Genomic DNA, 24,305 nt, shown 5'->3' with positions numbered 1-24,305 from the left:
CGTGAAATATTTAAAAATTAAGGTATTTCTGATATTTCTTTATAAAAACCAAGACATTCATTACTTTTAATAATCTTTAAACATGGCAAATTTATTAAATTTAACTAACAACAACGATAGTAACTAAGACGAGGATCACTTGGGTCCCAGCATCTCCTTGGGGTTGACCCACTCCTTGAACTGCTCCTCGGTGATGCCGGTCTTCAGGGCCTCCTCCTTCAGGGTCGTCTTGTTCTTGTGGGCCGTCTTCGCGATCTGGGCGGACTTGTCGTAGCCAATGTGGGGATTCAGGGCGGTGACCAGCATCAGCGACTCGTTCATGATCTTGTCGATCCTCTCTTTATTGGCCTGCAGTCCCTCCACGCAGTTCTTGCTAAAGGTCATGCTGCCGTCGGCTGTGGAGAAGCAGTATTCTTACTAGGATCCTCGACAAATATCATAAAAAACCCACCTAGCAGTCGTATGGAGCGCAGCACATTCGATATTATCAATGGTTTGAAGACATTCAACTCGAAGTGCCCGTTGGAGCCGCCGATGGTCACGGCCACCTGGTTGCCCATCACCTGGGCGCACAGCATGGTCATCGATTCGCACTGCGTGGGATTCACCTTGCCGGGCATAATGGAGCTACCGGGCTCGTTCTCCGGCAACAAGAGCTCCCCCAGTCCGCAACGCGGACCCGATCCCAGCAGTCGGATATCATTGGCGATCTTCATCAGGCTGACGGCGATCGTATTGAGCACTCCATGGACCTCCACCATGGCATCCCTGGCGGCCAAGGCCTCGAACTTATTGGGCGCCGTCACGAAGGGCAGACAGGTGAGCTCGGCGATCCGCTTGGCCACCTTCTCGGCGAATCCCTTGTGGGTGTTCAGGCCAGTGCCCACCGCAGTGCCGCCCAGGGCCAGCTCGTAGACCCTCGGCAGACAGGTCTTGATCCTGTCCAGGCCGTAGGTCAGCTGCTGCGCATAGCCACTGAACTCCTGGCCCAGGGTCAGCGGAACTGCGTCCATCAGATGGGTGCGGCCAATCTTGATGATGTCCTTGAACTCATCCGACTTGGATTTGACGGCATCCCGCAGGTGGGTCACCGACGGAATCAGTCGCTCGTTCAGCTCCATGCCCACCGAGATGTGGATGGCGGTGGGGAAGGTGTCGTTGGAGCTCTGCGACTTGTTCACATGGTCGTTGGGATGGACCGGCTTCTTGCTGCCCAGTTCGCCACCCATCATCTTGATGGCCGCATTGCTGATCACCTGCGAAGTATTAAGAAAATATTTTAAAAAGCTAAGCAATTATATTTAGTTTATAATCCTTTCTATTCATATAAATTTAATAAATGTTTAAAAAACATTTTTCTTATAAATTACCTTTTTACAGAACATATTTAAAGTAAAACACTTTACAACACTTGATTTTGTTGAAAAATATTTTTGAAAATGCACATATTTGAATAATTTATTTGCAAAAACTTTACGATAATTAAAACCAAAAATAAAATAATGACGGTTTTGTATCGATAATGAATCTTAGCTAACGAATACCATCTGTTTTAGAATAGTTTTTACAAAATTCTTAAATTTTTTCAATATTCTAGAAAAAATTTCGAAAATAGAATTAAAAAAATTGAGAAATTCGTCCAACATTGGAATATTATGGAAATTATTTCATTATCCATTATCCTAGTAGAGGACTTGGCAATATTCGGCCTCAAAGCCTTTAATAGTACCTATAATACCTCGTACTATATCACTTTACCCTGCTCCCCACTCAATCTCACCTCGTTGGTGTTCATATTGGACTGGGTGCCGGAACCAGTTTGCCAGATGACCAGTGGGAAGTGCCCCTGCTTGTACAGCTTGCCGGAGATCACATCGTCGCAGGCGCAGGAGACGGCGTCCGAGATCTTGCCGTCCAGGCCGAACTCCTTGTTGACCTCGGCACAGGCCTTCTTTAGAATGCCCATGGCCTGGATCACAGGCATCTGCGGGCAGTGGGGTAATAAGTTAAGGAGGAGAGCTCTCAATAGCTGGAGAATCCCTACCGGCATGCGCTCGGCTATATCGCCAATGGGAAAGTTCAGCTTGGACCGCATCGTCTGGGCTCCATAAAGCTTGTCCGCCGGCACCTTGAGCTCCCCAAAGGTGTCCTTCTCCATGCGGAACTTCTCGTTCTCCTTGCCCTTACCCTTGCCTTTGCCCTTGTCGCCCTGCGAAAAGCGTTCCATCTAGAGAATAGAACCCCACATGCCAACTCTACTCACTTCCTTGGCCCGCAGACCACCGCCAGCCACCCAGAGATGGCGTCTGGCCAGGATCAGGCTATTGATTTGCTTCAGCATTTTCAGTTATTATTGATCTGCGATTCCGAGCGATTCATATACAAACGAACTTAAGCCCGACAAGCTTGGAAAACCGACAAATATGAAATTCCGATGACAGCGATGGGTGAATTTTGGGGTCAGACGGCGGCCGGTTGGCCTACTGCCTACTGCTCTACTTGGGTCCCAGCATCTGTTCCGGGCGCACCCACTCCTTGAACTGCTCCTCCGTGAGGTAGCCCAGATTGATGGCCTCCTCCTTGAGGGTCGTTCCGTTCTTGTGCGCCGTCTTGGCGATCTTGGCAGCCTTGTCGTAGCCAATGTGGGGATTCAGGGCGGTGACCAGCATCAGGGACTCGTTCATGATCTTGGCAATGTTCTCGCGGTTGGCCTGGATGCCACTCACGCAGTTGGCAGTGAAGGTCCTGCTGCCGTCAGCTAAAAAGGAAATAAAAGAATATAGAAGCCGCATAATCAAAACCCTTCATCTGCCAAGCTTACACAACAGGCGAATGGAGCGCAGCACATTGGACACGATCAGGGGCTTGAACACGTTCAGCTCGAAGTGTCCGTTGGAGCCGCCGATGGTCACGGCCACCTGGTTGCCCATCACCTGGGCGGAGAGCATGGTGAGCGACTCGCACTGCGTGGGATTCACCTTGCCGGGCATGATGGAGCTGCCGGGCTCGTTCTCCGGCAGCGATAGCTCGCCCAGGCCGCACCGCGGACCCGAACCCAGGAAGCGGATGTCGTTGGCGATCTTCATCAGGCTGACGGCGATGGTATTCAGGACACCATGGACCTCGACCATGGCATCGCGGGCAGCCAGGGCCTCGAACTTGTTGGGCGCAGTGACGAATGGCAGGTTGGTCAGCTCGGCAATCTTGGCCGCGCACTTCTCGGCGAATCCCTTGCGGGTATTCAGACCAGTTCCCACGGCAGTGCCGCCCAGGGCGAGCTCGTAGACACGTGGCAGACAGGCATCGATCCGCTCCTGGGCGTAGGCCAACTGCTGGGCATAGCCGCTGAACTCCTGACCCAGGGTCAGGGGCACCGCGTCCATGGTGTGGGTACGTCCGATCTTGATGATGTCCTTGAACTCCTCCGACTTGGCGCGCAGAGCGTCGTGCAGCGTCTTGATCGCCGGCTTGAGGTTGTTGTTCAGCTGCAGGGCCACCGAGATGTGGATGGCGGTGGGGAAGGTGTCATTGGAGCTCTGCGACTTGTTCACATGATCGTTGGGATGCACGGGCGTCTTGGAGCCCAGCTTGCCGCCCAGCAGCTCGATGGCGCGGTTGCTGATGACCTGGTTAGCGGGCAAGGTAGAGTTATAAAGAAGTGGCCAATGAAGGAGATGATGAGTCCCCAACCCACCTCATTCACATTCATGTTGCTCTGGGTGCCGGAACCCGTCTGCCAGATGACCAGCGGGAAGTGGTCGGCGTACAGCTTGCCGGAGATCACATCGTCGGCCGCCTTCGAGATCGCATCGCTCACCTTGCTGTCCAGTCCGAACTCCTTGTTCACCTCGGCGGCGGCCTTCTTCAGGATGCCCATGGCCTGCACCACGGGTTTCTGGGGAGGAGAGATAGGATCATAAGTATATCAGATACTATAAATGTTTTTAAAAGGTCTTACAACCAAAAACAGTACCATTTCCTTTAGGCTCGATCATATAACTCTCAAGTTAACCACTTAATCCCACATTTTTAGATGGTTCCAGTTCTGTTCTCCACTTTTTTTGTTTTCTATGAATTACTTGGCCTACATTTTTTGGATTCTTAAACTCAATCGATGCATTTAAATCCATTTTCCATAATTTACAATGCATTGCAACTTTTCTAAGCCTTGAAAAAGCGCATTAATCTCGAATGTACAAATGTATTTTCTCCGTTTTTGGTAAGCAAGGCTAAGTTTCCACATTATTATACTTTGTAATTAGCTAAACCTCGCTACTTTTTGAACCTTGAACATAAAATCGAAAATAAAGAACTGAATATACTTAATCTAACAGTTGGAAACTTGTTTTAATATACATAAATTTTACAAATATTTTTCAGAAAACCTTATTAAGTGATGGGAAAATGATTGCTATATAGCAAATTAATTAAGAGGGTACTTATTCAAAAGATATGAAGTCATTGAAAAGTTAATTAAAATGATTGGTACTTGGGTTTTTTCACATAAAACCTAAAAAGGGTAGCCAATAAATTAAAAATTCTAATAAGTAATGATATAGAGACTCGGTTCCATTGTCATTATTTACCCAAAGCTTTAGCCAGTAACTTTTAATTATATAAACGACGGGGGTTAATTACTCCTCGAGATTTACGATGGGAATTACTAGGCGGTATTACTCACGGGCATCCGTTCGGTGGCCCCTCCGATGGGGAAGTTGATCTGGGATCGCATCGTCTGGGCGCCATAGTATTTGTCCGCGGGAACCTTCAGCTCGCCAAAGGTGTCGCTCTCCACGCGAAATTCCTGGGAGGCCTGCGGGGAAAATTACCAGATTAAGAGCGGGCTATACGAAGAATACATATTTAGGGGGGCTCATCTGACCATTTCAAGTGAGATAGTTGATAGATGAGAGATAAGTTGGTTGCAATCGGAGCTGGGAAATCACAAGTGAGAAACCAGAGGACGAACACTCGACGACGGCTGCTGCTCGAAGTTAACTGAGGCGTTGAACAACGGAGACCGATAAGACCGGGCGCCTCTACTCTATAAAGTGAAATAAATCTAAGCCCCGAGTGAACGGCGAACAGATTCTTGAAAGAGCGCTCTCAACAAAAAACAAATTGGAACTGTGGAGGTGTAAAAAGAGGGCGGTTCTCGAGGGGACCGAAGACTAGGCACTGAAGACCCTACTTGGCATGGGGTGCTTTGCTAATCAGCTGCGCTTTGGCACTTAGGAAACAGAACAGGCCACAAAAATAACACTCAAGGTTCAAAATATATCATAAATATATAATCTACAAGGAACTAAAAGTATATTCTGGTTCTTATCCTAACCATTCTAACTTTATTTTTATTAAGAAACTCTTGATCAACTTGTTTTAATTTACTGTATCTATGGAAAATGTTCAGGGTTCGTTAACTTAGAGTAGTATAACATGAAATATTGTACTTAAAATGCAATCTTTGTTGAAAAAAATGCACTCAATGGCATGAATCATCCTATGAATCCTATGTATATTCGAAAAATTTCTAAAACACAATCGAATCTTTATTCCACACAAAAAATATTAATAATAATTCTTTAAAATTTAATGTAAGTTAATCAAAAAAAAGTGAAAGGTACCAAGTTTATTGATTAATTTTAGATTAAAAGCATTATCTGCGAGCAAAAAGTTATAATATAGGTTGTTAAGGCTTAGAATTTAAAAAACTTTTTATTTTTTTAATTCCTAGTGCTAATATTTTGACCAGCAATGTGTGATGGTATCACTTTCCTTAAATTTATGAGTGTAATTTATGCCCGACTGTTCCTACTATCTGGTACCATATATATAAAGCGATTATCTGAATAACAGGGAGTGTATTACAGTGGTCGGCAATTAAATATTACCATGCTTACGAATATTTATAAATTAACCGGTTTTAATTCAATTGCCGAAAACAAGAATTTGCTGAGCAGCAAAATTTCTTGAATTACAACTCGTTTCGCGAGTTTTTTTCGCGGTGTGAGTTTGTTTTGTTCGTTTTTCTCATGTGATTTGAGTGCGAATTGCAAAAAAAACTAAAACCTAAGAAAAATTGAGTGAAAAAATCAATGCAGCGGCTTCCAATTGGAAGGCCAGCCCGAAAGTCCAATTGGACTGGGTCCACAAGTGGTCGAAGTTGTAGTTGTACAAGATGCTTCCAGTGGCTGGCTGCTGGAAGGCGGTCACTTCCATTTTCCATTGTATAATGATTACGAAACGCCGGCTTTTTTTTATGCGTTTTCCTTTGCACTTCTTTTCGCCTTGTTTTGTTTACAAATAAATGCATTTTTGGAGTTATAGGCGGTTGATGGGCGAAACAAGCATTACATAAGGCGCGATATTGGCCATATCGAGGGAAAATATATCCAATGTTAATTTGAAATCCTTACCAGGCGCAAACTTCCAATGGCAGCCCAGGGTTTCGTAATTTGCTGAATGCCGCGAAGCGAGGAGCGTTGCAATAACGGTAGCACCATCTTTATGCTTATTTCTTAATTAAGTAATTAACAAAATAAATAAGTTTGCCAAGTGATCTTTCACGGACGAGCCCACCACAACAACACCAACAAAAACAACAACAAAGCTTCGATGCGCGGGTGCAGACTTTCGCTTATCGATAGTTGTCATCGATTGTTGCTAAAATTATAATTGACAAATATTGAGATTTAAAAAATCATTAAAGAAAAGGGTTAAATGTTAATCAAAATACAATTTTAATATTGTAATATATCAAATAGATAACAAGCTTTGGAAAATTGTTAGGTTCACACATACTTTATACGGAAATACCTAACAGCTCCCAGCTTTTGCTGTAAGAAAACAAATCTTTCATGTTTTCAAAATTAATAAACTTTAATATTCCATTTTTGCCAATAACTTTTGCACACTGCAACTATCGAATATCGATAGCGGGCAGCGCCACAACGATAACCCATCGATTGTTACGCAGGCCAACAGCTGTTTCTACTGAAATCGGAAATAAATTCGGGAACTTTGAAGCGAGCCTGCAATGTCGGCGTTTGTGAAAACCGTGGGCCTGGCCCAAAAGCTGTGCGCCGCCAATCCCGCCGTGGCTCGCCAGGCGATCCGCAGCAGTAAGTCCCACGGCGGCGGAGCAGGAATCCGGCGAACCTGCACCTCTGTTTACCCTCTTGTTTACGTAACTTTTGCCTGGGCCAAGCTAAAAACTCGTTTTTCTATTTCTAGTGGCTGGCTGGAACAAGGACTTCAAGCCGGCACCCTATCCACAGACGGAGAAGGAGCGCCTGGCGGCGGCCAAGAAGTACTACCTCCTGCCGGAGGAGTACAAACCGTATGCGGACGACGGCCTGGGCTACGGCGACTATCCCAAAGTGGGCGGCGGTCTGGGCGTAGAGGCCAAGGACACCTACTATCCCTGGGACTATCCGGAGCACAAGCGTAACCAACACGAGCCCGTAAGACGGACACCCAGCTAGCTAGCTCCATAGATCTCCATTCAATTTGCAATCTGTTCCCGCTCTAGATCTCGGCGGATCACGATCTGTACAGCGAGGACCGCTGGTCGCAGGCAGAACAGCCACGCTACAAGAACTCGTACTACTTTGTCTGCTTCCTGGGCGTCATGTCCGGCTGCCTGGCCCTCTACTACTGGCTGGAGGACAAGAAGATGTACCGCCCTGTGGCCGCCAAGCAATATCCCGGCGATGGCGTCAAGCACTACACCTTCGAGAAGTAGAGACAACAACAGCACCCTCCTCTCGATCGCTCTGCGGGCCTCGTTTTTATTTCATAGGCAATTAATCAACGCATCTGTACAATTAAAATGAAAAGAAACCAAGCTGAACTTGAGATGAGCGTTTATTTCGGCGAAAGCAAGGAGGATTTTGGAGCGTAATCTGACCTCTCAATTAAAAATCATCCTAGGATTGTGCTAAACAATGTTTATGGTCCCGAAAAATAAAGGAAACAACTGCCTCTGCCCGTTGAAAGTGTGAAGAAACCAGCTTAAACTTGAGATGAACGTTTATTTTGGCGAAAACATGAATGATTTGGAAAGTAACCTGACCACAGAGGGGTCTACGAATCCTTAATGCGCTTTAAACTCTAGACTTACAGCTAAATACAATGATTAGGTGAGCGAAAAAAAATCAAGGTTGTGGAAACAGAAACTTAACTAGGTAGATTAGGGTGTAATAAACTGCTGTCCGGCCTTGATCACTCCACAATGTAGTTGGGGTGCACCACCAGCAGGGGATCGTCCTCAGTTTGCTCATCCTCCTGGCCCTGTCCCTTGATCCTCGGCTTCAGCTGGGAGGTCTTGAGCGGAATAATGACCTGGTCGTGGTAGATGAGCCGATCGATTAGCTTCTCGATGAGGTTCTTGCGCGAGATTAGCTCATCCTCGGACTCGATTTGCTCGGCCACCTGCTCCAGATACCAGGTAACCACATCGCTGCGCTTGATGCCCGTATCGCTGCCCTCCACCTCGCAGCGAGCCTCCTCGCCGCGCATGTGCAACACCAGCATGGTGGAAAGATTCTTGTAGTCCTCGAAGGACAGCGTGAACTTCTTCTTCTGCACAGCGGCGCTGCCGGAGTTGTCCATGTTTTCATCAATATTGGCCGCCGCTCCGTTGTTCTCCATGTCAATGTCGTGCTGGATGCCATCGTCCACATCCAGACCCTCGTCGTCGTCCAGATGAATGTCCGGTTGCTCCACTCGAATGATGGACTTGTTCAGCAAGCGGAAGGCCTCCTTGACGTGGCGCTCAAGCACGCGATTGGAGCACTCCAGCTTGGCCATGGCCTCGCTCAGCCGAATCATGGACTCCAGCTGACGCACCGTGATCCTCCAGGTGCTCCTGCCCGAGGTGCCCGTGTCGCGCTGCCGCAAATGTCCGTAGTTCTCCACCAGCATCTTGCCGGCCTCCTGGCCAATCACCGGCTTAAATTGCCGCGCAAAAGTCACATAGCGAAGGACCTCTTCGCGGGTATAGGCCCGCTCCACCGACTCCTCGATGTTCGAGTGCAAATCGACGATCTTGCGGGCAATGGCATAGTCCACCACCTCGTTGCATTCGTCCACGAGGATGAAGAACAAATCAAAACGCGACATAATGGGTGCAGACAGCTGGATATTCTGCTGCAGACTCTTGGAACGATCGTAGCGTCCGTTGATGGGATTGGCGGCGGCCAGAATGGATGTGCGCGCATTTAGAGTAGCTCGGACTCCAGCGCGTGCTATCGAGATGGTCTGCTGCTCCATGGCCTCGTGGATGGCCACCTGATCGCGCTGGTCCATCTTGTCGAACTCGTCGATGCAGCAAATGCCATTGTCCGCCAACATGAGGGCTCCCGCCTCGATGACGAAGTCAAAGGACTCCTCATCGCGCACGACAGCTGCCGTTAAACCCGCCGCCGAGGAAGCCTTTCCCGAGGTGTAGATGGCTCTGGGCGAGAAGTCGGAGACCTGCTTGAGGAACTGTGACTTGGCCGTACTGGGATCGCCCACGATGCACACATTGATATCACCACGCAGCGAAGTCTTTTCGGTGGTGGTCTTGGCAACGCCGCCAAATTGCTGTAGAAGAATGCCCCGCTTGACCTCATCATTGCCATAGATCGAGGGGAACAGGCTGCTGATCAGGTTCTGGTACAGATTGCGGTCCTTGGACATCTCGTAGATCTTATGCCACTCGGCGTCCGTCATTTGCTTCTTCATATCCTCCGCCGTGACCTCCGACATGGGCAGATCGGTGCCGCCAAAGCGGGCTGTTGTGGCCTGAACGCTGCAGGCCAGGAATGCCATCCTGTAGGTGAGCTCCCGCATGCCCAGGGCCTTTAGCCCAGTTACTCCCTCCATTCCCTCACCTGGCTTGTGCCGCGAACTGGTCTCCGTCCGAGTTCCCACTCCTCCCAGGACACTTACATCCGGTACCACGATCAGAGTACCCGTAAAGTCATAGCGATCGCCAGCCTGAACGGTTTCCACCAGCTCCGAACGCAAAATGATCTCCACCGCGCGGGGAATACAGCCGCGAGGCAGCTCCGCCTGCGTTTCCTGGATGCGAATCTTCTGGAAGTCCAGGAACAGACTCTTCTCCACATCCAGCATGAAGCGACGGCGATTGGAGCACACGGGATTGCGGCAAATGGTGGGATTGGTGAACTTGAACTGCTGCTCCACATTCCGGATCTCCGTCTGGCAGTCCAGGCACATGAACACCCCAGAAACTAGCTCCGGGTGAACGGGATGGGTGCGCACCACCTGGCCGGAGATGCGGATGAGAGTGCCGATCTTGGAGGTGGTTAGATCGCGCACCTTGTGCCGCGTGGGCACCTCCGTGAAGGCCACATAGCAATCCTTTTGGGTCTTCAGACCAATCCGGTCCTTTACGTAGTTCGAAACGGATTGGCAGAGGAAGGGATAGATGTGGTAGTACTCCTCGATGATGGCGGTGGCCAGGTTCTGGTCGTACTTCTCCACATCCTCGAAGCTGACCTCCAGGGTGCAGCGATCCGGGGACTCCAGGCTGGCCGCCGGGCGCGTGTACTTGATCTCGCCATCCTCCTTGAACTCCTCGAGGAAATCCTGGAAAAGCTTCTGGGCCCGAATGCCCACCTCGTCCTTGACGCGCAGCTGGCCGACCTGAGCATCCGCTACATCCATTTTGGGTCACTGTTCGATTGGAACTGGTAAATAAACGCAACGCTAGGTAACGCGCTAAATTTTGGATAGGTTTTTCTTATGTTTACAGCTGCGTGCTTTGCCAATTTTTGGCGCCTTTTTCTGACAGTTGCCGGGGGGTGGCAACGCCGGCCAGCAGGGATGCCACTACGTTAATGTCAAATGTCAACGTAAGTCTGCGGTCACCCTAAAATCCACTAAATTTATATTTTATTCACTTTCTTACATCAGGTTCTCCGGCATTAATAGCATGTATCATTTAATTAACAGGATAATTATAGTTTACTCCTAGTTAAAAATCAGAGAAGTTTTGCTTTGGAATTTCAGTGTTGCCAAGGGCAACCTATTAGTTAATTAATAAATGTTTTATAAATAGGTACACACTTATGTTTTTAGTCCTTAAATTAAATCAAGGTCTTCTTGCTGATTTGACAGTTGGTAAGATTTTAAGAGATCATTGAGGTATGGACATTAGATTTTAACTTATGGTCACTCAAGTTTTTTAAAAATTCAGAAGTTTTGACATTTTTAACATTCAAAAAACAAAAGCTTTAGTAGAATTATACATATGTAGTTCAAGACCAGAGCCTGATATAGATATAAAGGTAATATAAAATAAACGATATATGATTTTCTGGAAATAAAATCTTTATTGATTTGTAAAAACATAAAAATAAGGTGAACTTAAATTGAAATTTTTTTAATAAAGTTTTCTTTATTGGCGCTTTCTTAACAGCTGTTGTCGATAGATCCACCAAAATAACGCCTCCTGCCGTCGAAGAACGATAACCCGATAGCTTAAGACCAAAAAACGCTGCGAAGATATCGATAGACCACGAATTCTGTGAAATAATTTTATATTTTATTGATTTTGGCGAAATTCTCGGTTAACCAGGTAAAAGAAAACGTGTTTCGAACCGCTGCACGTGCGCTAAGTGGCTGCACCTGTCCGCCGGCACCGTCCAGGCCACGAAAGTCGGTGTGCTGGGCCACCGGAATCGGGAATCACTGGAGTCTCTGTGGTCCACTTGCACCACCACCGCCCCCCTAGGAGTTGCGCCCCCTTTTAAATTACAGAGAAGTGTCGCCTTTTCTCGGAAAATGGTGGACGCCGCCAGGCAAATGCTCGACGAGCTGATGGGCAGGAATCGCAATCTGCATCCCTCGGAGGCGGGCGCTAAAGTCAATTGGGAGGATCCGGAGGTGAGCACGTTGAAGGCTAACATCGTGGGATAACCTCTCCAATAATCCCTCAATTTTTAACTTGATACCCCCCAGTTTTGTCAGTTCTACAACGTCAAGTTCTGCCCCCACGATCTGTTCATAAATACCCGCGCGGATCTGGGTCCCTGTGCCCGTATCCACGACGAGGAGGCCCGTCACCTGTACGAGGACGCCCGTCCCTCGCAACGGAAGCGCCAGTACGAGGATGAGTTCCTGCGCTTTTGCAATGTGATGCTGCACGATGTGGATCGAAAGATCCAAAAGGGCAAACAGCGTTTGCTCCTCATGCAGAAGGATCAGCCCAATGCTCCAGCTCCATTGAGCAGGCATCAGGAGCAGCTGGTCAACCTGAATGCCAGGATCAACAAGCTGCTCTCCGAAGCGGAGGAGGCTGGCATTCGTGGGGACGTGGATCAGGCCCAAGATCTGATGACCCTGTGCGAGGAGCTCAAGGAGGAGAAGGAACAGCTGGTGCAGCAGTACGAGGCCCATACCAAGGCCATCAGTAGCATCAGTTTGAGCAGGTCACCCGAGCACGAGCTGCACAACAGTCCGGGCACAAATCCCAGCGAGGAAACCCCAAACACCCCTCTTCCAGCCGCCGCGGCCGCCACCACCGCCGATGATGCTCTGGAGGCTGCTCCAAGTTCTGCAGTAGCAGCAGCAGCAGCAGCAGGAACCTCTCCACCGCAGGATGGCGAAGGAGCTGGAGCAACCGGCGAGGAGAAGACAGAGAACAAGGCGGCTGCCTGGTCGCATGACTCCCTGCCCGAGAAGCAGATGAAAGTGTGCGAGATCTGCGGCGCCTTTCTGATCGTCGGCGATGCACAGCAGCGGATCGAAGACCATTTGATGGGCAAACAGCATTTGGGCTACTCCAAGCTGCGCAACGCGGTGGCCGAGATCAACGATGCGCGCCAGAAGGAGCGCGAGCAGGAGGATCGGCGTCGGCGCGAGGGTCGAGTTCAGCGCTTCCACACCTACGACAACAGGCGGTGAGGATTCTAGATACCCAACCCTAAAATAGATAGATATGCTTTTGGAAGGTAGAACCATGTAAACACGAATTTCTTTAGAATGATAGATATTTTTAGCATCCCGGAATTTTCGGATTATTAGCTACATTGTCTCTCAGTTGGCATTTTGCCTTTTCAGCTAATCCAGCAGTGTGCTTAGCCATGTCTAACCCCACATCTTATAGATACCTTGGGAAGTTTCGAAAACAAGAATTCGTTCTTTTTCTTTTTCTTGTTAATTACAACAAAATTGGCAGAATGCCGTTCAATGTGACTATGAGTAATGCTGCTAAGTTTGTTTACTTTGCGTGTTTATTTTATCACTTGGTTACTGAAATCAAATTGACTAGATGCTTTGCAAGACAATATGATGTCATAGTCATACATTAGCTGCACATAGTATTGCATTTTTATGAGTAAAAGTATCTAATGTGTTATTTTCTCTTGGCAATCCTTTAGCGAGCCACGCAACGAGTACCGAGAACGAAGTCGCGACTATGTCCAGAATCGCCAGCCCTCGGATCGGCGACACCGTAAGTTCCCCGCTTCCGTTTTGGAGACCGGGGTTGCGCTTGCACTTGCACACGGCACTGGAGCTTTTATTCAAAACCCCGCCTTTTCTATTCCAGATCACCATAAGTCGCACCACAGCTCCCACCATTCGTACTCGCACAGTGGTGGCGGTGGCGGTGCCGGTGGGGGTGGCATTAGTGGCAACCGGAGCAGCCGGAGCCATCACAACCATAATCACTACCGCCACGAAAGCAGGGAGCGACATTGCCGTAGCCGGAGCCGCAGCCGCTACTAGAGACCAAATAAAAAAACAACAGAATATTAACCAAGTGAAAAACCAGAACCACAAGTAAATGACGTGTAGAAGTATAAGCTGAAAGTCAGGAGCAGGAGTTCCCAAAGCCCCTAAACGAAACCACACACAACTGAATATGATCAAGAACACACAATCTCTCGCCCATCTGCAATCCTCAATCTTCACAATCCGTAAGCAGCAGCTGCCGCAGCGAAAGGCGGCAGCATCGAGGTACCCAAAAAAAAAAAAAAACAAAAAATCATTAACAAAATTTTGCAAAATAATATGTATCAGAAAACAGTTAAAAAGAAACAGTATCTGAGCTGGCAGAGCGAGTGCGCTGAGGTGAGTCGAACACTTGATAGACCCGTAAAAAGTAACACTACGGCGCCATTGTGCCACTCCACATTCCGTAGACATACTCGTTTTCGTACCATAACTATATATCGATCTTTTATATCTGTGTACACACACGTGTCCCCCTCAATGTGTGTACCCAGTTGGGTTCAGATCCGTCGAGGATTTCACGAAGGTCAGTCCTTCAAAAAAGACAGACGGACGAACGAATACAAGTTTATTTTAAATTCTTTCTTATGATGTATTATGCTTAAAGGTTATCTGCTTCAGTTTTCAACACACTGGCTTAAACATATTTAATTTTGATCTTTAAAGGAAATGTTTTTAAACTCTAAAAGATTTTACGTTTATTTTCAAGTCTAACAAACTCTATTAATTTTAATAGAAAGCGAAGTTTTTATTTTCAAAATAAATATATATACATTTTAGTCATCAGGTTTCTAACGATTGTTATTAGAAAAGCAAAAATCAGTAAAAGTAACCAGTAAATATTAAAAGAGTTGTAATTAAATATTAACGCAAGTCATATTCGTATTAATAGTTAATAGATAAATTATTTTATTAGTCTTCTATTATATTTTGGAGTGGTTCCATAGTTTGAAGATCATTTAAGATCAGTTTGTGTCAGACTTGGGTTTTGTTTTACCTAAAATAGAATAGGGAATTTCGCAATAATCTTTACAGTGTTTAGCAATCCGGTTTCTATATAGATAGAGATAGGGATAGATAGAGGACTAGGGCGTTACGGAGCGTTCTTTGGACGTTTCCCTTGCAATTGGGAGTGGGACAGTGACTGAACCAGGTATTTACCAAGCCTTACTGTTATCTCTATGCGCTTAACTAACCCAACAGAAACAGATCCACGCATCTCATGCAATCCTCTCCGCACACTCCCACCCCCCACACACCTATCTACGCCACCCCCAAAACACAAGAAAACACCCCATAGTCCATAAACCATAAATGATAAATGTATATATAGTAATATATATAGTGACCTAGAGAGAGAGACTCGTACTGCATGTGCTTCTGGCTTGGCTTGGCGACTGGGTTGCTGGGTCATTTTGTGTGCGATGGGAGGTTACGGGTTTCGAGTTCCAAAGATGAGGTACGTAGTCGAAAATGTGAGAAAGTGACGGACTGAGGGAGTGAGAAAGAGAGAGGAGCACAGGTACATTTGATCAATCGATAAAAACCAAACAACCGAAAAGCCGTTTCCAAGGAGGAAGCTTTGAAATATTGCTATCCTAATTCGAGTCCGATTGTTTGAAATATTTAATACCAGTTCTTCTAGACTTTTAAGCCTTATTTCCCATCAGCTTATTAGAAATTGTAATATAAATATTGAAGTATTGGTAAAATGATGTGAATATTTTTTGTTTTACTAGAAATTCATGAGTTTAGCGAACTTTAAAGTAAGTGCTTGCCTTGGAAGGGGTTCTTGAAGGCTTCGGCTTGCCGTCGTAGATCTACATGTTCCTTTTTTTTGGTATCCCTCTCTCATTGTTGTGGTGTTCTGCCCCTCCCATCCCCCTATGCACTATCGTATTTCTTAAGATAAAAAAAAAAAAACTAACCCCAGCGAAATCTTCAAGCCAAGATTCCAAGACACCCACGAAAAAACACGAGGTAATTGAATTGCTAAATCGAATTAAATTATAATCAATAAAAAAAAAAAACAAGCTAGGCAGAGAGCAGAGGGAGACAGCAAACAGAGCACAGACAGAGAGGGCGAGAGAGTTCGAGTTCCTAAACCCATACAAGTGTATGTTCATGTTCCCCCTCCTCTTCACCAACAGGTAAATTGTGACTGACCCCCGACCCCAAAAAAATAATGATATTGATATTGATTAAGCCCATTTTTGCCATTTCTGCCATGTGACACGATCAGCCGTAGGTTGAATCTCGGTCCAGAGCTAAGAAAACTCCTCGTAGATGTATGTTCTGAACTGTTCGTGCCACAAATAAATAAACCACACACTCAGATGACTCCTGAGCCTATTTCTTTAAACACGATCAGCTCGAAATTAGTCTAAGATCCGCTATCCACCTATTTACCACCCAAAACTTTTGGTCTGGCTCACTCAACTAACACTTTTCTTTCTGCAAACGAATTCCAGGAGCTGCCAACTGAAGAACGGAACCCAAAATTATAGAAATGATTGAAAGGGATATATATGAAGAGAAAGAGAAAGAGAGAGAGAGAATGAGAGATATATATAGAGAGAGAAGAAGAACCAACCAGGTAACTTCTATGCCACACCTCCCCACATAAATGTTTCTTCACGACAGACAGACCGAGATCCAAAGTCCGTAATCCTGAAATCCAGAAATCAACGATCTTCAAACGGCGATCAACGAACGATCAGTGATCGGAGAAAGAGAGAGAAGAGTGAAAGAGAAGGCAGAAAGAGACACTCGTGTAGAACTTGTATTAGGCATGATGATACAATACAAACGAGGTGAATTTCAATTTCTCTCATCTACTTATAACTATTATGTATATTATTATATAACTCCAATATCCATTACTCTCCACCCATCCTTCGATCGGTCTTAATAATCGTAATTGAGAACGCGCGGGTTGTTAGCTGTCAGTTAAATATTAAACCATTCGAAGAACCGTACATATATATGAATGTATGGGCCGCTTTAGTTTTGCGTCCTCACAGGCTGAGCTCCCGTTTACCCCATGCCTGCAAGGACCTCACTACCCCTAGTAAACTTAGATCCTATTCACTAATCCATCACCCCTTTTGTTTTTGGTTATTACGATCACCTAGCAAATTAATCAATTGAATTGAATTCCCAACGGGCAAGCAAAAGTTAGAAAAAGAAGAAAAACGTTTACGAATGCATATTTAAGTATAGAGTAACCAGTCAATACAATTTGATCGATCGCCTGTAGTTATGTAAAGATGTTTTTAATTATGAATTACGATATATAAGTATAAAACATTCTATTGAGAGACTCGCAATAATTTTCTAATAAAGATCAAAGTAAATCCCGAAAACGAAATCGAAGGTGTTGTTTTCTTTATAGCTAAACTTTTTCTGGGTAAATATAGTTTAATAATATATCAATTTGATATATAATTTTACTTTAAATTGATTAATTTTATTTAAACCGTTGCTTATTTTCCCAACACTTCCATATATTTTAAAGACCGCTTTAGTTTCAGTTATAACAATATTCTGTTTGTATATTTATTAATGTATAGGTTCATTTAATATTAATAATATTTATAAATTTGTTGCCGTTTTACTGTATGTATTTGCTTTAAATGTAATATCTACAACATCTATTTATGCAAGCTGATCGAGGGGGTGAACATATGCTAAATACAGTGCGTTTCGGGGCATTAAGGCAGTATGGGTGGCCGCTTTGGAACATCTTTATAGGAAAGCATTTACAAAGGCCATTTAAGAGATGAGCAAAAATCAAGTGATTTTTCAAGTGATGAACCATTCGCAGACAGTCAGTTGAAAGAACAGACCACAATTAAAAGTCACTTGTGGGTACAATGGGAAACGTTAAAATTAATTAGATAATAGTGTTAAATTTTCGAGCCTAAAGTAATATCAGTTGTTTAAACAACACGTAAATGCAAGCATAAATCAATGCAAACCAGCTTTTTAGGGGGCCTACAATCTTTTTGGTAAACCGAATTACACTTGTGAAACGCACTGTTGAAGCACATATTCAAACTTTACAACATTCGTGGCTTGGTTGACATTTCACAAGAAAGCCAATTTTAACAATCATGTCTTTTCAGGGGCTAACAAACAAAAGTGAAATATAAAAAAAGAATGGATTTTATTACCAAACAATAATAATAATCATACTCGTATAATAGGGATACAAAAATGGTATATAATAGTAATGATAAAAAAAATATTTGCTTTTTGGGGGGGAATCCTGCGAACATAGATTGAGTACCAACAGAAAAAGTTATATTTGCATTGCTTAACTTTATACAATTCGCTCAATTTGTTCTCTTGTTTACTATACACTTTCGACTTATAACGACGATTACCTGGAAATTCTTCCGGGGAAAATCGTTTACATAGTTGATCTTGTTGTCGGGACTTAAGGGCTGGACTGTAAACGGTGCAACGGCTGCAGGCTGTGATATTCAACGGCAGCTGCATTGTTTACAATCCAGCTAAAGAGTTAGTTATAGGCTAATATAGCTAGAGAATAGCAAGTAGCAGGGTGTGTTGAAGTTGAAGTTGAAGTGTGTGTGTTTTCTGTGGGGATGAGAGCTTTCGGGAATTCCAGCCTAGCACCAACGCCTCCGCCTTCCGTTCAGATGGACATCTGCTCCTGGTCCGCCTCCGCTTGTGCCTCCTCCTCCTCCTCCTCTTCCTCCTGCGTGAGACATCGCCGGCTGAGGCTTCCGGTGGTCCTCTGTTAGTGACAGTGCTCGGTGACATCCACGATGACCGACTTCTTCCAGCAGAACAGGAAATACCCAACGGCGGCGCCCAGGACGACCATCAGGCAGAGCCACACGTTGTAGGTCATGAAGATCAGCATGAGCAGGAAGGACAGGGTTACCTGGAGCACGTGCAGCAGCGTCTGGAGCAGGTGGTTAACCGACAGCATCGAAGGTCTGTTCATCGAGAGAATTGCATTTAGTTATAGCATGGCATCAAGTGTATCTCAGACAAAATTAGCAGGACAACAGAAAGTACATAACTGAACGGCACAAAAATCAGAACATAACAAAACAAAACGATATAGGACATAACAATACAGGGACTATAAATGGGGTGATGCTATAACGACCTGCGGGCATTATGACACTTTCAAAAGGGTCATTGAACCGCGATGGGCCTTATCACACTTTTAAGAGTGACATAACGCCCGCTGGTGCTATGACATGCACCCATATAAATGTATACTTCGGTTTTGAGTGTGGGGTTTACCTGCTCTAAAGTTCTATGGTTAGATTAAGCTACCAGTGTAAATTAGGGTTAGACTCTAAACTACTAATTTTCAATTGGTAGTATAACTACTGTGTGCTCTTTACAGGTGTGTAGCCAAAGTGTAATACTATATCTTATGGTCCAGATATCTGTACAAATTACAGGGCAATTTGCCAACCGATACACAGCTGTTGCAGGTTTTTCCCCATTAACTGGCAGATGGACGGACATATCGTATAGCCAACATCGTAGACAAATTAACGCAAACTTAAGTGAGGCATAGAAATTATACAGAGACGGGCAAATACATTGGTTGGACGGGGTGGGCAGGTGGTCAAGTGGTCAAATGGTGGGGAAATGGAGCGATACTTACGGTTGCTTGTGCACAACTTCGCCCACGTATCTAAAAAAGGATCGATCGAAGCGTGCCGGGGGGACACCACACGATTGCGGATGCGATTCGCGGATGCAGATGCAGATACAGATACAGAATCAGATTTCAGTTACGATATATATATATATGTAGTTTCAATTACGATCGCGTGAATCACAAAATCAATTATACAACGAAGCAGAGCGGCGTAGCGGTATGAATTTGGTTTCGATTTTTAGTTTTTTGAGATGGATCAATTTACAAATGATGAGCGCATTGGCGCGCATTGATGATATGCAGATATATATTTGATGGAGCAGGAATGGGGCGTACGATTTAACGGGTAACGGCAACGAACGAAAACGAAACGAGAAGAAAGAAGAAAGCATTAAGATTAATATATACAACAAGTATGGATACGATAGATACAAAGCCAAAGGCAGAGGGGGTGAGGGCAAAAAGCATGCTGTAACTCTTAAGGGGACCTTAAGATATTGGATAGTCTAAATCAAAGGCTCCAGAACTCACTGCACGGGCGAGGGAGCTGCCGCCGCCGGCGAAGGAATCCGTGGCGCCTCCGGATTCCTCTGGGGCCCCGTAACCGGACGGTACTCCAGCAAATTGTACGTCTTCCAGAAGAGATACTCCCGGTAGTACTTCAGGCCCTCGTACATCAGGGCCAGCAGGAAGATAGCGATCATGGAACCCACCAGACCGGCCACTGTTTCGATGTGCCACCAGGAGAAGAGGATCGTCTCGTTGTAGCCGAAGTGGAACTGCGGGGATTTTAAAACGGCTTTTGAGACGGGAGTTTGTAAAGGATTTCGGAAGAACCCCCAGGTAAGATATCTTACCGCCATGGGCATCATGTGCTCCATTCCCGTGCCAGAACCACCGCCATGGTTGTGAACTGCGTGACCAGCGTGACCGGCATGGGCTGCATGTATATCGTTCATGTCGGGCACCATGTCCAACATGGACCCAGCATCGGAGGACGAGGCGGTGGCTCCCACTGCAGCTGCCATGGCGCTGTGATCGTGATGCATGCCCGCGTGGTCATGATGCGTGGCGTGGTCCATAGCTTCAGCTGGGGTACTGTCTTCCTACTGCGAATCTGCGATTAATGGCTGCGGAGGAGAACGGAGTGAAAGTCACATTAAATCTTTGCCACTCGTAAGTGAATAATAAACAAAGTACATATGTATAAATGATATGAATAGGGTTACAATGGCGGTCAAAATAATAGTTTAAAGGGATATTAACATGGTAATTGGTTCTATAATTTTAAATTATATACTAAGCACATGTTAAAAGGGTTTAGAGATATAAATCTTAGTATAATACTAAAGATTGAGTAATATAAAAATGAAAAAACGAATAATAGATTATTCCAACTCTTTAGAACTCTTTAACTAGAAGTAGGTTTTAAACTTGAAAAACGTATGAACCTTTGTAGCTTTAAACATACTTTTAGTTAGTCATCCCTTATCTAGTATCTTTGGCTTTCCAGGGTTTTAAACCTCAATTAAATGTTATAACACTTTTCCCATTTAACTATAATAATAAAGGCTGCTTTATACGCGTGTTTCGGGTCAAGCTGCCCAACCCAAAAATCCCATTCAAACCGATATTTCAATTAGAAAGTCAATCTCTGAACAATCCAACCTCCGCCCTTTCCCTTTCACATCTTCGAGGGGCATGCTGAATGCTGAATGCTAAATGCGAACTGTGAAATGGAGAATGTGAAATGAAAATTCCAGACATAACTCCGCGTGGCCCACCCACCGGATAAAGAGGAAACTGCGGCGCCCACTTTCCCCCAACTCCCGGCACTCACGTCTGACCTTGGATTAACCTGGATTATAATGGGTTGCTTACGACTCCTCCAACTGTTGTTCCACTTCTGCAAATGGGAACACTGAGAACCTGAATTAAAACAGACGAATCGAGCTGTATTCTTTCTTTTTTTTTACTTTTGTTTGTCTCTGTGGTTCACCGCATTCAGTTCATATCGTAGTTGAGTGATAAGTACGACCACATATTACAAAGTAATCAGGGAAACATGTTCGAGTCGAGCCACTTGTCGCATGCAGTGCAGAAAGCTCGCTGATATGGCAGGAAGTGCGGTTGAGGGACATGGGTTACCACTGTGAACCTCTAAAAGATCCTAAGTGACGATAGTACATTTTAAATTATACCATATATTGAGTTATTCTTATGCACTTTGGTAAAAACCCAAATGTCACACTGTTTTCAATGTCATAATACAGCGATTTCAGCTTTTTCCCAACATTCCAGTTTGAATTATTATTGCATTGCATTATAATTAATACTATAAAGAAGCTGAGGGGGATAACCCAAATAAAAAACACGCGCAGTTTCAATTGATTCCTCCCCTCTTTTTTTTTGTAATAAATCTCATCCGTAAAAAATAAAAAACAAAACCGCAGCCGAGTGTTAGAAAACCTGTTTAGCTGGAATTCTTCGTGTTCTGAGTGGCGAAATCTTTATGAAAATAGGTAGCCAAGTGCACAGCTAAAACCTCTTTATGCGATCTGTTGGGAATTGGAATGCCTTAGCCTTGGAGCGATGGACTCAATGATTATCCAACTGAACTGGACTGGCACAACTGGTTAACTGGCTGGTTGGTTAGCCTCTTTTTCGTATTTGGCCCAAACGAAAGGAAAATTAGCTCTGTTGCGGTATTTCTGGGCAGTCAAAGATCGATACGGAAACCAGAGACTTTCAAAATAACCCATTAAAAGAGAACATACAACATACAATACATGATTGCTACTCTTGGATGCAGCAATAGTTTTTTGGATTTTGCAATATCTATTGAACATTGGCGGAGTATATCATTGGGAAAGGAGGATTTTCAGTAATATATCTTACAAACAATAATATTTCAACTGTTTTCAGGACTGTACATATGTATAATATAATTTTGATCAATTTATTTTGATCTAATGATCATTATGATATATGTAACAGACAATTTGAAAAATATTTTCCATCGGAAATTTCTTTGGTATTATATTATAGTATAACAGAATAAATATATTCTGATAATTTAATAATGCCTTTGCTAAGAACATTCGTTTTCAGATAACATTTTTTTTTAAAGCTGTGGTTTGTTTTGGTTTCTGGGGCTGGGTTAAATTGTAACCCCTTGACTACGCCTATGATAACCATACAACAAAAACTAACAAATAGACGAAACCGGTTAGATCTTAAGCTCTAACACTCTCGCTTTTAGTCGCCTGCATTATCTATGCACAGAAAAAAATATGACCATTTTTTTAAATAAATGTATTTATTTTTTTAATTTTGTTTTAAAAATGTACTCATACAATTTCAAGAGTTACATGATGAATCAGCAAAAAACTCTGTGATAGCTGTATTATGTTGCAAGCGATTACTCAGCGAAATAGCTCCTTAATCATTTAAATAAGTAAATAAAGTTATTTTTAAGTTAACATGCTGATAGTCTACTGATTCAGCTTAATACTCATGTTGTAAAATTTCTGTGCATATGATTAGTTAGTACATAAAATTAAAATTTAATCCTTGCTTTCTGAAATAAAAATATAACAGCTAAAGACACTAATTTTTCTCTCTGTATATTTGCATGGACTTGGGGTTCAGTTCATCAGCTGATCTCTGCAAAGAGAGCTCCATCCTTTTCTTTGGCACACACAAACACATTCACACCTTTTCGAAATGTCAAATCGTGACTGGCATGTATTACAACAACAAATAAGAGAGCGAGAGTGATTATTTTCGTTTAGTGCGTGTTTCTTATGGGGGCGGGGCGGGGGAGCTGTTATATCATAGTGTAAAAGAGAGAAAGAGTGGGAGAGTTTGTTGATCTAAATTCGTACATATATCAATCAAGGCACACACACACACACAGTTAATTATGCTTGTAACGGTATAATTGACTGATAAGCGATTGGCACTGATAATTGATAATCACAATCGGTATGCAATCGCTGATTATCGATAAGGATTCTAAAGCTTTGTTTTTAGTTTCATTAATGCTATTTCTGTTTCTCTGTCTGTATTTCTGCATTTTCGTTGTACTTACGGCAATTGGGCGGCAATTTGTTGTTGCTGCTCTAGTTGTAACAATGTTGTAATGCCGGTTTGAGTGGCGAATTCAACGGAATGTCTAGCTAAAAACAGAGAGTCCACAATAAATGCCAATAAACCAACAATTGTCATTTTGAACAATGCTTGCAGCAGCAGCTGTCCCACTCCCTCCCAGCCCCACCCCACCCGCCGCCCATCATCAACCCCCTCTTATCCACAATCACAGTTTCTGTTTATTACTTTGTTGTTGCAATTTGCACTAAATCACACTCACACGCACTACAACTACATACATTTGCATGCTAAGCTTTGAGGGCAAGAGAGATAGCAATAGTGGACCGGCTGCAGCATCTCTGTTATAAAAACAAAAAAAGAGAGTAGCAACAAAAACAATCACGATAACTGCTTTAAGCGTTTTTGCAAGTGTAAAACCCGATCCATTTCACAGTGTTATCCAATCGCACATGTGTGTAAGCTAGTCTGCGTGTGTGCGGCGCCCCTCTCACTCTTCTTTCTTTTTTTGTTGTTTATCATTTGCACTTTATCGACTTCAGTTTATAAACTTTTTGTATATATTTATGAGTTCTAGGCTTACGTTGCTTCCTAAATAACAACAAAACAAAATACGTCCGCCCGCAGACAACTTGTTCGCGCGATTGTTGTTAATTAATTGCAACATATGTTTTTTTATTTAGCAGTGCACTGCACACAGAAAGGTACTAAAAAATGACAAAAAAGTTAACGTTTTATCTAAAAAACATATAAACACAGGGGGAAAATAACAAACTAAGAAAGGTATTTTAAT

The 24,305-nt window shown here is 44.2% G+C and overlaps 6 protein-coding genes across 14 annotated transcripts; 2 read left to right on the top strand and 4 right to left on the bottom strand.

Moving 5' to 3' along the window:
- Window positions 1-64: 64 nt before the first annotated feature.
- On the bottom strand, window positions 65-2,405 carry LOC119557954 (probable fumarate hydratase, mitochondrial). Its single transcript, XM_037870989.1, has 5 exons — window positions 2,264-2,405; window positions 2,045-2,209; window positions 1,781-1,984; window positions 452-1,256; window positions 65-395 (listed from the first exon to the last, which is right to left on the bottom strand). Exons 1-5 carry the CDS (start codon window positions 2,339-2,341, stop codon window positions 136-138), a joined length of 1,512 nt encoding a protein of 503 aa, XP_037726917.1. The 5' UTR covers window positions 2,342-2,405; the 3' UTR covers window positions 65-135.
- LOC119557955 (fumarate hydratase, mitochondrial) lies at window positions 2,349-6,597 on the bottom strand. 2 transcript variants are annotated; one of them, XM_037870990.1, is made up of 5 exons: window positions 6,417-6,597; window positions 4,682-4,813; window positions 3,695-3,895; window positions 2,822-3,626; window positions 2,349-2,758 (listed from the first exon to the last, which is right to left on the bottom strand). In XM_037870990.1, exons 1-5 carry the CDS (start codon window positions 6,501-6,503, stop codon window positions 2,496-2,498), a joined length of 1,488 nt encoding a protein of 495 aa, XP_037726918.1. In that variant the 5' UTR covers window positions 6,504-6,597; the 3' UTR covers window positions 2,349-2,495. The 2 variants fall into 2 exon arrangements, with proteins under 2 accessions (XP_037726918.1, XP_037726919.1); XM_037870991.1 differs by lacking the exon at window positions 6,417-6,597 and adding an exon at window positions 4,883-5,024.
- Window positions 6,598-6,959: 362 nt separating this feature from the next.
- On the top strand, window positions 6,960-7,857 carry LOC119557956 (NADH dehydrogenase [ubiquinone] 1 beta subcomplex subunit 8, mitochondrial). The gene is made up of 3 exons (XM_037870992.1): window positions 6,960-7,121; window positions 7,234-7,463; window positions 7,532-7,857. Exons 1-3 carry the CDS (start codon window positions 7,037-7,039, stop codon window positions 7,742-7,744), a joined length of 528 nt encoding a protein of 175 aa, XP_037726920.1. The 5' UTR covers window positions 6,960-7,036; the 3' UTR covers window positions 7,745-7,857.
- A 156-nt stretch (window positions 7,858-8,013) lies between these two features.
- LOC119557952 (DNA replication licensing factor Mcm6) lies at window positions 8,014-10,792 on the bottom strand. Its single transcript, XM_037870987.1, has one exon. The coding sequence runs from the start codon at window positions 10,675-10,677 to the stop codon at window positions 8,224-8,226; it is 2,454 nt and encodes an 817-aa protein (XP_037726915.1). The 5' UTR covers window positions 10,678-10,792; the 3' UTR covers window positions 8,014-8,223.
- A 697-nt stretch (window positions 10,793-11,489) lies between these two features.
- Window positions 11,490-17,119, top strand: LOC119557576 (luc7-like protein 3). Of its 4 annotated transcripts, XR_005220108.1 has the most exons (6): window positions 11,490-11,898; window positions 11,974-12,914; window positions 13,395-13,468; window positions 13,565-13,974; window positions 14,038-14,088; window positions 16,221-17,119. XR_005220108.1 is itself a non-coding variant. In XM_037870373.1 (4 exons), exons 1-4 carry the CDS (start codon window positions 11,797-11,799, stop codon window positions 13,741-13,743), a joined length of 1,296 nt encoding a protein of 431 aa, XP_037726301.1. In that variant the 5' UTR covers window positions 11,490-11,796; the 3' UTR covers window positions 13,744-17,119. The 4 variants fall into 4 exon arrangements, 1 of the variants encoding a protein (XP_037726301.1); XR_005220107.1 differs by having other exon boundaries at window positions 14,038-17,119; XR_005220106.1 differs by having other exon boundaries at window positions 13,565-14,088.
- A 779-nt stretch (window positions 17,120-17,898) lies between these two features.
- LOC119557577 (high affinity copper uptake protein 1) lies at window positions 17,899-24,242 on the bottom strand. 5 transcript variants are annotated; one of them, XM_037870375.1, is made up of 6 exons: window positions 24,096-24,240; window positions 23,496-23,583; window positions 20,260-20,532; window positions 19,934-20,181; window positions 19,406-19,435; window positions 17,899-18,716 (listed from the first exon to the last, which is right to left on the bottom strand). In XM_037870375.1, exons 3-6 carry the CDS (start codon window positions 20,482-20,484, stop codon window positions 18,515-18,517), a joined length of 705 nt encoding a protein of 234 aa, XP_037726303.1. In that variant the 5' UTR covers window positions 20,485-20,532; window positions 23,496-23,583; window positions 24,096-24,240; the 3' UTR covers window positions 17,899-18,514. The 5 variants fall into 5 exon arrangements, with proteins under 5 accessions (XP_037726303.1, XP_037726302.1, XP_037726306.1 ...); XM_037870374.1 differs by having other exon boundaries at window positions 18,515-18,716; window positions 23,496-23,579; window positions 24,096-24,118; XM_037870378.1 differs by lacking the exon at window positions 19,406-19,435 and having other exon boundaries at window positions 18,515-18,716; window positions 24,096-24,242.
- Window positions 24,243-24,305: the final 63 nt, after the last annotated feature.

Source organism: Drosophila subpulchrella, chromosome X, assembly GCF_014743375.2.
Source record: "Drosophila subpulchrella strain 33 F10 #4 breed RU33 chromosome X, RU_Dsub_v1.1 Primary Assembly, whole genome shotgun sequence".
In the NCBI taxonomy this organism is placed as follows: Eukaryota; Metazoa; Arthropoda; class Insecta; order Diptera; family Drosophilidae; genus Drosophila; species Drosophila subpulchrella.
This window is presented reverse-complemented; position numbering and strand designations above follow the sequence as displayed.

Excerpts from the sequence above, each read along its gene's own strand:
- LOC119557576 (XM_037870373.1), top strand. The coding sequence starts at position 11,797 with ATGGTGGACGCCGCCAGGCAAATGCTCGACGAGCTGATGGGCAGGAAT. Across the intron at positions 11,899-11,973 it reads TCAATTGGGAGGATCCGGAG|TTTTGTCAGTTCTACAACGT; the intron begins GTGAGCACGTTG and ends GATACCCCCCAG. Across the intron at positions 13,469-13,564 it reads GCCCTCGGATCGGCGACACC|ATCACCATAAGTCGCACCAC; the intron begins GTAAGTTCCCCG and ends TTTCTATTCCAG.
- LOC119557954 (XM_037870989.1), bottom strand. The coding sequence starts at position 2,341 with ATGCTGAAGCAAATCAATAGCCTGATCCTGGCCAGACGCCATCTCTGG. Across the intron at positions 2,210-2,263 it reads GTGGTCTGCGGGCCAAGGAA|GGCGACAAGGGCAAAGGCAA; the intron begins GTGAGTAGAGTT and ends CGCTTTTCGCAG. Across the intron at positions 1,257-1,780 it reads CCAATATGAACACCAACGAG|GTGATCAGCAATGCGGCCAT; the intron begins GTGAGATTGAGT and ends AATACTTCGCAG.
- LOC119557952 (XM_037870987.1), bottom strand. The coding sequence starts at position 10,677 with ATGGATGTAGCGGATGCTCAGGTCGGCCAGCTGCGCGTCAAGGACGAG.
- LOC119557956 (XM_037870992.1), top strand. The coding sequence starts at position 7,037 with ATGTCGGCGTTTGTGAAAACCGTGGGCCTGGCCCAAAAGCTGTGCGCC. Across the intron at positions 7,122-7,233 it reads TCGCCAGGCGATCCGCAGCA|TGGCTGGCTGGAACAAGGAC; the intron begins GTAAGTCCCACG and ends TTCTATTTCTAG. Across the intron at positions 7,464-7,531 it reads AGCGTAACCAACACGAGCCC|ATCTCGGCGGATCACGATCT; the intron begins GTAAGACGGACA and ends TTCCCGCTCTAG.
- LOC119557955 (XM_037870990.1), bottom strand. The coding sequence starts at position 6,503 with ATGGTGCTACCGTTATTGCAACGCTCCTCGCTTCGCGGCATTCAGCAA. Across the intron at positions 4,814-6,416 it reads CCATTGGAAGTTTGCGCCTG|GCCTCCCAGGAATTTCGCGT; the intron begins GTAAGGATTTCA and ends TTTTCCCCGCAG. Across the intron at positions 2,759-2,821 it reads GCGCTCCATTCGCCTGTTGT|CTGACGGCAGCAGGACCTTC; the intron begins GTAAGCTTGGCA and ends TTTCCTTTTTAG.
- LOC119557577 (XM_037870375.1), bottom strand. The coding sequence starts at position 20,484 with ATGGACCACGCCACGCATCATGACCACGCGGGCATGCATCACGATCAC. Across the intron at positions 20,182-20,259 it reads AGCACATGATGCCCATGGCG|TTCCACTTCGGCTACAACGA; the intron begins GTAAGATATCTT and ends AAATCCCCGCAG. Across the intron at positions 18,717-19,405 it reads GAAGTTGTGCACAAGCAACC|ACCTTCGATGCTGTCGGTTA; the intron begins GTAAGTATCGCT and ends CTCGATGAACAG.